Source organism: Chenopodium album, chromosome 7, assembly GCF_948465745.1.
Source record: "Chenopodium album chromosome 7, dcCheAlbu1.1, whole genome shotgun sequence".
Classification (NCBI taxonomy): Eukaryota; Viridiplantae; Streptophyta; class Magnoliopsida; order Caryophyllales; family Amaranthaceae; genus Chenopodium; species Chenopodium album.
The window spans coordinates 59,201,884-59,215,384 of NC_137840.1; the positions used below are offsets into that span (position 1 = coordinate 59,201,884).

At 37.0% G+C, this 13,501-nt stretch overlaps 1 protein-coding gene across 1 annotated transcript; it reads right to left on the reverse strand.

Moving 5' to 3' along the window:
• Window positions 1-8,063: 8,063 nt before the first annotated feature.
• Window positions 8,064-8,904, reverse strand: LOC145640386 (uncharacterized). Its single transcript, XM_081691673.1, has 2 exons — window positions 8,326-8,904; window positions 8,064-8,168 (listed from the first exon to the last, which is right to left on the reverse strand). Exons 1-2 carry the CDS (start codon window positions 8,902-8,904, stop codon window positions 8,064-8,066), a joined length of 684 nt encoding a protein of 227 aa, XP_081547799.1.
• Between the last annotated feature and the right edge of the window lie 4,597 nt (window positions 8,905-13,501).

Sequence of the window (13,501 nt, forward strand, 5' to 3'; positions counted from 1 at the left end):
TAGGATCTTGCTATTATTATGCGTTAACATGATTATTTTAATTATTATTATTATGATTATTATTATATTATGTTGCTTGATATTTATTTTTATTGCTTGATCACGCCTTTTATGCATGTTTAAAGGGAATTGGTACTTGTAATCACGCTTATATAAGATAATTAATAATCTTGTTTAGGGTTAATTTGATTATAATTCAAGTGATCGCGAATAATATATTTATTAGTGCATTAATATTCAAACAACATAGATAAACAGGTTTAGGGTTAAACCTATTGATTGCATGTTAGTCAGAAAGCGCACATGACTACAATCAGAATAAAGTAGAGGCCTATTATTAGGGCAAGTTCGTTCAATCTCTTTTAGGTTGGATTTGTACCTTCATCCCTGGACACCAGTCATGGTTCTAGACCTATGTGAGTTAACGATCTCCTGGATCATTAAGGGGTGTAACTGTAGACACCCATTTGTGTCTCCCCAAAACCAAACCCAGTGATGAGTACCTTTCACGTCGAATCATAATCGAATGAAACGAAAGTGTGGAAAGTCTAGTGTTGCGGAAAGTTTTTATTTCTTTTCTCTTCTCTCTGTTTTTGAAAACTTTATTTTAAGAAAACAGCCAATCCAGTTTGGTTGGTCCATGATATGGGTCCAATAGTATTGTAGTTGGATGGGGCTTGTAAAGACCTTTCCAACGATATATTATAAGCCCAATTCCGATGAATATTGAGGAAGTTATGGCCAATTTACAAACTGGGCCCGGTTTGAGCTTTATGTGCGGCTCAATGATCTAGGGGAGGGCCTAATATGATTTATCATTCCTAATGCAATTAGGAATGGTTTTAGTCTTCTAGATTCTTCTAGAAGGTTCTTTATCATTCCTAATTCAATTAGCATTGATAAGTTGACTTTGTTGACTTTTCAGAGTTTTTATCAAAATCAAATAGCATTTTCGAAGAAATTATATTAGGCTCCAGCTAGCCAGGGTTGGCGCCAGCTTTGTTTCTTGAGCGTCAGACTCTGTTTTTTTAATTTATCTTTTTTGGCTGATTTTCTCTATAAATATCGTATTAAAAACTCCGTTTTGATTCATCAAAGATTCACCAATTGTCATCAAGAAGGATCAAGGTTCATCATTCATCAACATTCATTAGCACTCTTTTAATTCTCTCATTCATCTCCTCCTAAACTTGGTTTTATCATACAAAATTCCGCATTCACAAGATTTAGAAACACCTAGCCATATTCGAAGTTGCCTTCGCTCTAGACGTGAAAGGTTTTAATTTCTGAGGGTTTGGTCCCAAATCTCTATTTCAATTATTTAATTTGATTGTTTGTTTATTATTTTCCTTGAAGTTACTAAAGTGTGTATTTTGTTATTAGAAAGAGGTACGAAGCATCAAAGTAAGTACTTTATTGGTTTTAATTGATGTTATGTTGTAGAAATCATGTTTACATTGTTATTATGATATTCCTAGTATCATGTCTAGGGTAATTTTAATATTAAATATGATTGTTATGATGCTTCATATGTTCTTCCTAATATTTATTCATGTTAGTATCATGTTAGGGTTAAAGATTTGATTTTTATTGCTTAGTGACATGCTAGGGTTTGTTATTAATCTTGTTAGTATCATGCCTAGGATCTTGCTATTGTTATGCTTAAATGTTAACATGAACATGATTATTATTACGATTGTTATGATTTATGATGATCATGAATATTATTATTATTATTATTATTATTATTATTATTATTATTATTATTATTATTATTATTATTATTCATGTTTGTTCTAATGATTATTATATTTATGATGATATTATTATTATTATAATTATTATTCATGATTATTGATTATTATTATGTTGCTTAATGATATTTATTGTTATTGCTTGATCACGCCTTTTATGCATGTTAAAGGAAATTTGTACTTGTAATCACGCTTAATAAGATATTTAATAATCTTGTTTAGGGTTAATTGTGATTATAATTTCAAGTGATCGCCAATAATAGTTTATTTGTGCATTTAAATTCAACCAACATAGATAAACAGGTTTAGGGTTAATCCTAATGATTGCATGTTAATCAGAAAGCGCACATGAATACGATCAGAATAAAGTAGAGGCCTATTATTAGGGCAGGTTCAATCTCTTTTAGGTTGGATTTGTACCTTCATTCCCGAACCCTTATTTGGTTCTAGACCTTATGGAGTTGACGATCTCTTGGATCGTTAAGGGGTGTAACCCTCACCTCGTGAATGGTTTACAAGTTCCTAAAAAACTTGTTGGCGACTCTTTTGCTCTATCTTCTTCCCTTTTGGATGCCACCGTACTTTAGTATATGATCATAGTGGGGTTCAAGCTAGTGGGATTTTAAAGGCTTGAAATTATTCCCTACAGTAACCTTCACCCTGTGAACGGTTTACAAGTTCCTAAAACTTGTTGGCGACTCTTTTGCTCTAGCTTTCTTCCCTTTGGACGCCACCATGCTTTAGTGTATGATCACAGTGGGGTTCAAGTTTGGGGTAATGCTTGAAATATTCCCTACACCCGTCAACCACCTTTTTTCCCTCCCCGTGGCGGCTGCCGATGCCCAAACGATCCCCCGACGACCTCACCCCTTCACTTTCCCCACTGATCTCCCTCCCCTTTCCCACTCTTGGCTTGCCTCGACTCCACCCTTTTCCCCAAATAAATTTTTTAAGGTTTTAGGGTTCAATTCTTTTCTCTCTCCTCAAATCATACAACAACAACGACGACGGTAGCTTCAAGGGTGCTCATGGGGCGGTGTTTCAAGCGAACGCGGTGGTTGTGGCGGCTTTGGCGTTCACGATGGTGGTTTCGATTTTTTGTAGGTTGTGCGTTGTGCAGCTGCTGCGAATTGCGTGTTGTTGCTCGTCGGCGGTCATGTGGAGATGGAGGGTGGTTTCGGTTGTTGGTGCAGTTTGTGGCAAGGTTGACTGTGATGCAGTTTGTGGCGAGGTGGAATGTGCTGCATTTATGTGTGTTGGAGTGTACGACTACTGTGTGATGTGGTGTGTTAGAGTGCTTTGTAGTTTGTGGCGAGGTGGTTGTTGATGTGGCCACTATTGTGGAGTTGGTGGTGCGTTTGGAGGTGAAGGGGTGGTTTTCGGGGTCGCCGGCAGCTAGTATTGGGAAGGGGAATAGCACTGTGGTGGTTGAGGAGGAGGAGGAAGGGTGGCTGGGATCAGAGGCGACAAGAATATGGTTAGGCCCCACTAACGGCAAACTTAACAGAAGATAGTCGGAAGTACCAAAAGGTATATTTTTAAAGTTTGATGGGTACCAAAATAAAATAAAGTTTTAAATGGGTACCAAAAATTCAACAACCCCTATTTTAGAGGTACCAAATTCCAAAATTTCATTATTATTATTATTATTATTATTGTTATTGTTATTGTTATTGTTATTGTTATTGTTATTGTTATTGTTATTGTTATTGTTATTGTTATTGTTATTGTTATTGTTATTGTTATTGTTATTGTTATTGTTATTGTTATTGTTATTGTTATTGTTATTGTTATTGTTATTATTGTTGTTATTGTTATTATTGTTATTGTTATTATTATTATTATTATTATTATTATTATTATTATTATTATTATTATTATTATTATTATTATTATTATTATTATTATTATTATTATTATTATTATTATTATTATTATTATTATTATTATTATTATTATTATTATTATTATTATTATAGGAACTGCCCGAAGCCGCAGAAGTGTGATCTCGCTGCTACGATTTCCACAATGCTGATTGTCAAGGAGATAAAGAAAAGGCAGATGATAACCTTTGTGAAATATATATCTGCCGATTTCTTCATGTGTTTAGGGGCAGCGACCTCACTAGGATTACTCAAAATGTCAGAATCCACCGTTTTATTAAATAGACTCAACGCATCCTCAAAGGCTCGACCAAGACGAAAAATGCTAGCATGCCCTAGAAGCTTTGTTTGTAATCCAGCAGATTATAATCGAGAAGCAAGAAACGCATATATAATGACGAACATCACCTGCGAAATACACACCAAGCCCTCCAAACACAAATGGTATGGTGGCAAGCCGACACTGCCAATCGCCAAACCCAAGCCCCGAAGTAGTAACAATACGCTCCAAGGAAGATCGAAGAGCCTCATCGAATATGCGTTGAGCCACCTTAAAAGTACTAGGAGGACAAGTACGCAAAGCAAAATAGAGTTTAGAAACTCCTGTACATGCACTTAGCAATAACATCTCGCATTGAGGATCATCGAGCTTAGTAACCCTGTCCATAAGCGTAATGGTCTTGGTCACAAGGGGTGTTAAAAAAACCCGACCCGATTTCCCGATGACCCAGTAAATATTCGATGGGAAATTTAGGTGAAAAAACTGTTTTTTCGGATCGGGTACCCAACCCGGGAAAATTGCCTTCTATCCGGGTCGGGACATGGGGCGCATTTTTTCAGAATCGGGTACTCGAATACCAAATTAAAATTTTTTAAAAAAATCGCTACTAAGCCCATCCCCGTTTGGAAATTAGGGTTATCAATCTTCCTCTCTCTCTCCGCCGTTTCTCTTGTTGTTCCTCTATCTCTCTCTTCCTTCCTTCTTCTTCGAGTTCCTTATCTGTTCTTCCTACGTCTCTATTCTCAAACTCGCAAAACCTATTCCCAATCGCCTTCTCATTTAATTCCCTCACACTCGAATCTCGATATGCAATCTCCCACTCCTACCGCTGCTTTTCCCACCTCCGTCTGAGGCTCGCTGCTCCTTCGCCTAACTCCGCCATCGGTGGTCGCTGCTACTTCTCCCAACAATGTTGCGGTGGTTGCTAGAATCAACCATTTCCATGTTTCAACGGTTGTAGTAGCAAATATGTTCTTTTTTTTGTTTATAAATTTATTTATTTATTTATTCGCATATGTAAGATCCAGTTGCTTAATGCTAATGCAATTTCTAATTATATATATTTTTCCTTCTAATTCTTTGTATATTTCAAATTTTATTATTATTATTTAAACAAAGCTTTGTGTAATTGGTTATTTTGTATCTTGGTTGTTCGATTGTGTGGAGTATGGGTAGTAGATCTAAATTGTTTTTCAATTTTTTACCTTTTAGGAGCAAATTAATTACAATCATTCAAAAATCCGGGTACCCTATGTCCCGACCCGAATAATTCGGGTACCCCGAACCCGGGTACCCAAGATATTCGGGTCGGGACATGGGACAAATTAACAAGTACCCGGATTTGAACACCCCTATTGGTCACCCTCTGCATCTCAAGTTCATCTCCAACACCGGGATCAGAACTAGCAGGACCACTAAGAAACTTAACACCATGCGAAGGTCGAGCAATGTTAGGCGGAAAGACACCTACAAGCCTGCTTCGATGGTCTTCTGAAGGCCACAAAACTTCCGTTTTTTCCACGTTGAGATATAACCCAAAAAGAGGCCTGTAGACACCAAATTGTGTCTCCCCAAATCAAACCCAGTGATGAGTATCTTTCACGTCATTGAATATCGATCAAGGTGAAATGTTGAAGAGTCTCATGAATTCTTTTGTTTTCTAAAATATTTTAGTAAAAATAATTCATTTTTGTTTTCGAAAATCATTCATTTCGTATCCTATATATGAAAACGGTCCAATACAATTTATTTGGTCCATAATATGGGTCCAATAATTGTGTAGGTGGATGAGGCTTGAAAAATGAAAATACCTTTCCAACGATATCTTATAAGCCCGATTCCGAGTTATAACGAGGAAGTTATGGCCAAAATACTAAACTGGATCTTAAAAGAGTTTTATGGGCGACCCAATGATCATGTGGAGGGTCCATTAATATTAATTATATTCCTAAACCAATTAGGATTAAATAGAAGCTTCTATAAGTTTCTATAAGATCTTAATTATCCTTTTTGAAAAAATAAGATAAAAGAGTTTGAAAATTGAATAAAACTTCTCTTTTCGAAAGTCCTAATTCTATTCGAATTGAATGACGTTCAAAGAGAGTCAGATATTATTTACGTGCCTCATAAGTTTTATCCAAATCTTAGAGGAAAAATTTCCATAAATAATACAACCTTTGCTCGGTTTATTTTGAATAATACAACCTTTCGTTTATACCTGAATATTACAACCTTTATACCCCTTCTATTTTTAACAGGCATAGAATCGAGGTTACCTGTTACAAAAGGTGAACTGATGACATGGCTGTTATTTTTCTGACGTGTAAATGACCGTTGTACAATGGATTAAAAAAGGAATCTTTTCTATTTCTCTTTATAAATAAACCCCAAACCCTTCCCCCTCTGTTCTTGCGTCTTCTTCCCCAAATTCAATTTTTCCCCAAATTCACTTCTACTGTTTTTAAAAATTTGCCTTGAAATTTAGCAAATTGTAATTGGGTAGTATGTCTGGGAGGGGACAACCATCCCATTCTGGTGGGTCTGGAAGATCAATTACTTCAAGAAGGGAGGTTAACCCTAAAATTCGATGTTCTTGTGGGAAGGATGCTGTTGTGAGGACTGTGAAAAATGGTAGTAATAAGGGGATGAAGTTTTACGGATGTCCACTTTGGCCGGTGAGTTTAATTTTTAATTTTTTCTTTTTTTTTTTTTGAAATTATAAAGCAAAAAACAAAAACATTGTCCACATTCATTAGTAATTGTTCACATTGATGACCAAAAAACAAAAACTGAACAACAATAGCTTCCTAAGATTGTTTGCCATGAAGCTGCTACTGTGTAGGTTGGTGCCCTATGGATGCTTGGCTTGACACTGTACCCAGTGTTGGATGATGCTTCCTGGGCCTTCCCCTACCTCTAGCTTGGGGAACCTGTAAACAAAACCAGTAACAAAATTCAGTACACTTACAAAATTGCAATTACAAAACCAAGATCTTTGAAAAAATAAACTCACTTGGTTTACAACTAAGCCATCTGCACCAAAAAGTACCCCTATCCCAACTGGCATCTGACTCCTTCCCCTTCCCCTGCCTCTTACAGCTCCCTTCCCTCTTTGACTGCTCCCACCTCTAGCTCCTTTTCCACCCAAAATAACCCTTCCCCCTCTTCCTAGTTGTGTTGGGTGAGCTGTGTTGGCATGATGTTCATGCTGTGATGCAGTTGTTGCTGGCTGTGGTGCAGATCCAGCTGCAAAGAAGGATGTTGAAGGTTCTGGAGGTGCCTCTTTCCTTGGTCTTCCTCTTCCCCTTTTTGGTGTAGGCTCTGGGAGAGTGATGGTGCCTTTGTCAAGGCACCTTCTCTTGTTATGTCCTTTTGTCTTGCACAAGCTGCAACTCATTTCCATGCCACTTCTTGACAGAGTACCAGGTTTCTTGGGAAGCTCAAAGGGATCTTTGATCCTATTTTTTCTTGGTCTGCCAGGACCAATTTTTATAGGAGGTGGGTCAAGATTGCATTGGACCTTTGGCCAATGCCTATCTCCTTCTATGGGGGGTATGGAGCCTGCATAAGCATTGAGATACACCTCTTTTTTGTAACAGTCATCAACAAACATTTCAACTTCCTTGTTTTGAAAAAAGATGCATGATATTGCATGACAGCAAGGGATACCTGTCATATCCCACTTTCTACAGGTGCAACTTTTTGCTCCTAAGTCAACTGCAACCTGGTCAAGTTTGTATCTCACATTGAATAGGATGGCTGATGAAGGCATCACATCACACTCTGCAGCTTTGGATTTTTCCTTTTCTAACCTAGATTGTATTCTAGGACACAGGACTGACTGACTTTTCAGCATCTCATTTCTTTTGGTCACAACCCTTTGCATCAAAGCAATCCTTTTATCTTCCATCATGTAAATGATGTGTTTGGTCCTAGAATTAATTATATAGCCGTTGAATGTCTCTGCCATATTGTTTGTTATTGCATCTGTGTGGATAGATGGTTCTAAACAGGCTCTACAGAAAACTGATGGGTTATAGGACTTAAAGGCTGTAGCAGCATCAGGGTTAAGGACATTCAGCTCCTCTAATGCCTCATCATTGTCAGTTTTATTATAACACTTAGCTATCTTCCAAAACTGAAGTTTCATTTCATCCCCCTAAACTTTTTATGCCAGAGAGCAAAGATGTGCCTAGCACAATGCCTGTGCTCAGCCTTAGGCAACACAGTTGCAACAGCATGTAATATGGCCTTCACAAACAAATCAGCCAAACACAATAACACATAATTTAATCAACGGGGATAACCAAAAATGTAAACATAACAAATAAATTATAGGTAAATTATAAACAAAACAGCATAAACATGTATACATAACTAACAGGTTAAGCCTAAGGAAGATAAGTACCTGGTGCTCATCTGATATTATAGCAACACCCAAGCCATCTCTCAGATCTAGGCATCTTTGCAAGTGTGTGAAGAACCACACCCATGAGTCATTATTTTCACCTTCAGCTGCTGCCCATGCAATGGGAAACATCTGCTCATTAGCATCTCTTCCCACTGCACTTAATATCTGTCCACCAAGAAATGTCTTTAAAAAAGCAGCATCCACACATATTACTCTTCTGCAGCCTTGCTTCCATCCTTCCATCAGCCCCTCATACCAAGTAAACAGTCTCTTGAACACTGGAGGCTTTCCTTCCTCACCTGCAGTAGCCACCAGCTCAACAACTGTTCCTGGACTCTTTTCTTTGATTGCATGTATATATCTCTCCACTTTCATGTAGTGGTCTTTCATAGACCCATGAAGTAGTTTGTGAGCATTGTACTTAACTCTGTATGCAAATGCCCTCTGCACCAAGACTTTGTAAGCCCTCCTTATGGCCTCAATGATTTCCTTAGCTGGCCAGTGTGGCCTAGCTTTAAATACCTCAACTAGCTGAGCAGCTACCCAAGAAGAGTTCAACTGTCTATTGCTTTTCATATTTCTATGACAGGTATTGTTTCCAATCACCCTTTTCACCAAAAATGTTGCACTCCTAGAATGCCAAGCACAATACAAGTAAAATGGGCAGCCTTGAACACACTTCACTCCAAACTGTTGTCTGCTCTTGTTTCTATGTGTAAAATCAATTTTTTTTTCCCCTGCATAACAGCATATCTAGCAACAGCTTGCTTAAAATCATCCCTCTTAGCAAATCTTTGTCCAACTTTCCAAGTAAATTGACTGAAATCAGCATTTAGATTCACAAGCACTCAGCTCTCCTCTTCTTCTTAGGCTCAACCTCATTTTCATTGTCACTACCAGTAGGAGTGTGAGGTTCTTCTTCACTATCCTCATACTCACTGTCATTCCTTGCTTCTGAAGCACCTGCCACACCTTGATCTCCTGAGGTAATTATGTGTTGCTGCTCACCAAGCCTTCCCTCACTTGCTTCCTTCTGCAATTGCTCAACAACTTCTAGGATCTTGTTGTTGCAACTGTTTACCCTTTCCCTAGCTGTTCTCACCTCCTCATCATCATCTTCTGACTCACCAACAATAAACTCAGTTACCTCCAATTGTTCCTCACCATCTTCTCCAACCTCTAAGTCTAGATCTGCTTCATCAATATCATCATCCTCACCCTTTGTTATACCTAAATCCTCCTTATCATCATAGTCTGGGTCATCACTGTCAGCACTAGAATAGCCTACCAAATCATTCCATTTCAAAGTACTCTCTGGCTTATCATCTTCCCAATCATAATCAAGCTAAGTGTATGGATCTAGATCTTCAACAGTTGGTTGAAAAATGATGTTGTTGTTTGGGTCAAAGATGTGTCCAACAGAAGAAGGCTCAGGGTTATCATTGACAGAGGTTGTAGCTTTTGTAGAAGTGGCTGGTTGAGTATAAAAGGAAGTGGCTGGTTTAGGGCAACAAGAGAGAGTAGCATCTGTTATGGATAAGTGGGAATCTATCTTTTTCTCTTTCTCAGTACTTTTTTTATTAGGGGTTGTAGTGGAATCAGAAAAGTGCACATGTTTTCTTGGACTTCTTCTAGGTACAGTAACAAGTTGTGTGGGTGGTCCCCTTTTTGGTGTTATTTTTTTTCTTTTTGTGGTCAATGGCTTAGGACTCTCTTTATTCTTGCTGACTTCACTCTCAACTACTTGCTGCTGACTAACAGTCTCCCCACTCTCATTTTTCTCCTCCAAAGACTCACTAGAGTCATCACTCTCTTCAGGGTCATTATTTGTATGCTTAACATACAATTCCAAAGACCTATTATGCAAAAGAAGCCGGCCCATCTCAATAACTTCAGCATCACCACCAATCCTTCTTATCTCATCTACTAAGTACATTCCAGGAACTAGATAGAACAACCCATCAATAGCATTATATTGCCCACATTTCTTAGCCATCTCAATCAAGTCAAAGTAACACAATTCATCTGGATCAACATCAAAAGTCTTTCCTTCCCCACCCATATACACAAGTTCCCCATTTCGAATTGTTTTGAATATTCCTTCATGCCAAAACCTTAGGGTAACATTATCACCCTAAATCATTATAATGTAATTAATTAGCCTCAACATACAAAACATCATCACAATTACCCTAATTAATCATCAATTTACCATAACAAAACACATATAAGCCCTAAAGACAACATTTTTATCCACAAAAACAACAACAAATTAAGAAATTAACCATAATTCAACTACAATTGTTCAATTAAATTAGGGTTAAAAATTCGTACCATTGTTCAAATTGTCTGGAAGCCAACAAAATAGCCGCTATTCCCCTTCGCTGAAACCTCAGATTCATTCGCTTTGGGGTAGGTGTTTATCATTAATGGCGGAGTACGGAGCAACGTCTTTTTTTTTCCTAAGCTTCAGTAATGGTGCGAGGTGAGAGAAGGAAGAAGGGAGTAAATGGGGTAGTTGGAAAGTACTTGCCACGTCACCATTTTTAGGAGGGAAATTTCAGTCAGCCTTTAATTAGATACAAGTTGACTTGATAACAACCGGTTACCTGTAAATTAACATGTTAAAAATAGAAGGGGTATAAAGGTTGTAATATTCAGGTATAAACGAAAGGTTGTATTATTTAAAATAAACCGAGCAAAGGTTGTATTATTTATGGCAATTTTTCCAATCTTAGATGGTTGGATAACTCTTGAAAATTTAACAGATGGTTATTATTAAACACATATTAATTATAAATCATATCATAAAAGTCTCTTCTGTTTTTACTTCTAGTATTCCAATGATATATTCACTAGTAGAAAAATACAAAAAGGCAATCCCCTAATAGCACCGGTTAAGCCAAACTGGTGGCAAAAATCGGCCCAAAATTGGGCGGGTTTTTATACAAAGAGAAAAGGCACCGGTTCAGCTCAAACCGGTGCCAAAAATAAAAAGGGCACCGGTTTGAACCGGTGCATTAAAAAAAACGCGCCCTAAGTCTTTGTTTCTTCTTCCTTAGCTTGTCTCTTTCATTCACTCACTATTTCATTCAAGAGCCGAAACCCTCAAGGATCCATTTTCACAGCGACGCCGGCCACCAGCCCCACCACCACCTACTCTTTCTCCCCTGCCCCGCCACCACCAGGTGGCCACCAGCCCCGCCCTTCTCTTTCTCCCCTGCCCTGCACTCACTATGAAGGTATTAAATCTCAAGGACCCTGCCCCACCACCACCAGGCGCGCCACCACCTTAAGCTCGTCGCGCCACAACCCTAAGGTCGTCGCGCCACCGTGCTTCTGCTGCCCTAAGGTCGCTGTGCCACCTGCTGCTGCTGCTGCCCTCCTCCACCACCGAGCTAATTTCCTCACTAATTTCAAGGTTTTTCCTTTTTTTTATTTCACAATTATTTTGTAATTATGTACTTATATTAATGTGTTTTGCATGTTGAATCATTGTTTGCAAAATAAAATTTAGGTTTGAATATAATTATACTCCAATTTTTCTCAATTTTAGGTTGTTTTATTGGGAATTTGTGAAAATATTAGTGATTTTTCTCAATTAGTTGGATTTAATTATGTTTAAATGGTTAATTTAATTTGTTTTGGTGGATAATTTTGAATTAATTATAGAATATATATTAACTTTGGTACTTAAATAGTTGAAATTTGGTATGTTACTTTTAATGGTTAATTTGAAGTTGTTTTGATGGGTTATTTTAAAATTTAGAGATTAGAAACTTTGTTATTAAATTAGTTGAATTTTGGAAGTTTAAATGATTAATATTAAGTTGTTTTGATGGGTATATTTGAATAAATTAGAGATTAGTAACCTTGTTACTAAAGTATATGAATTTTGGAATGGGTGAATGGTTACTTTTAAGTTGTTTTGATGGGTAATTTTGAAAAAAACTAGAAATTAGTAACCTTATTAGTTTAGCAATTTTGAATAAATTAGATGAATTAAAGTAGTGAATATATAGTTTAGCAATTGTTAGTTCGATAAATGATGTGTTTTAGCTTATAAATAAATTAGTGAATTGATATGTTATGAGAAAGAAATAATACATACATAATATTTAACCTAATTTTTGTTTATTGTTGTTTTTTAATAGATTTGTGAATTGAAGCACGAGTTTAGCTTGAGGACTACATATTGAGCTAAAGTGGGTAGTTGCTATATTGGTATGACTTATAAACTTTACTTAGCTATATTTCTTTCTATTTATCCATTTAATAAAAGTTTATTCATGAAATTGCAAATTGTGTATTGTTTAATTGCAAATAAATACAATAATATATAGAATACTTGCATCATCATATGCCTAGATACCCGTTCAAGGCTTTCTCATTAGGAGAAAGTCTTGAATAGTCCCCGGTTGGGACTGTTCTTGAATGTGTACTCTCACTTAGGTGGGGAATGTATTTTTCTTTTCGATTTTAAGGAACATCTTGGATTACCATTTCCTCACTATGTTCTCTGGGTACAAATGTGGGTAATTAATTATCTACATCGTGTACTTGGAGAACTAGGGGGAAATGCTGCCGGATTTTCCTTAAAATTGGAAAGTTGACATACATTCACTAGTGAGAGTAGACATTCAAGGATGGGTTAGGTTAGAGTGATAAGGACCCTTTGGAAACATGCATTTTTTCACTATATGAATGGTATATTCACATTTTGTACTTGAATTTGATCCACATAAAATATGTAGCAATTACACATTATTTATTATATGTTACTATATATTTTTAGAGATAATTTACCAAATGGAGAAGGATCGTGGTTGGATGTATGGTAGACGCAATACATTGGAATTTTGGAATGGAGTTCAAGAGTTTTGTGAGAGGGCTTTAGCTTATCAACGCAAACTGGGTGGCAAAGGCCTTTATTGTCCTTGTGTTGATTGTAATAATGTGAATGTGGTCGATAGTGTTGAAATCATTAGAGATCATGTATTATGTCGTGGGTTTAGGCATTATACATGTGTGGATTTGGCACGGAGAAAGTGGAGAGTACAATGGGGATCTTGATCGGAATGATGTGCGTGTTAGAAGCAATGAGATTCATGTGGACGAGAAATACGAGTATGACTATATTGTTGATAATGGTGAGGATGGAGCGGATGATGAT

Excerpts from the sequence above, each read along its gene's own strand:
- LOC145640386 (XM_081691673.1), bottom strand. The coding sequence starts at position 8,904 with ATGAAAAGCAATAGACAGTTGAACTCTTCTTGGGTAGCTGCTCAGCTA. Across the intron at positions 8,169-8,325 it reads TAATATCAGATGAGCACCAG|GCCATATTACATGCTGTTGC; the intron begins GTACTTATCTTC and ends TTGTTTGTGAAG.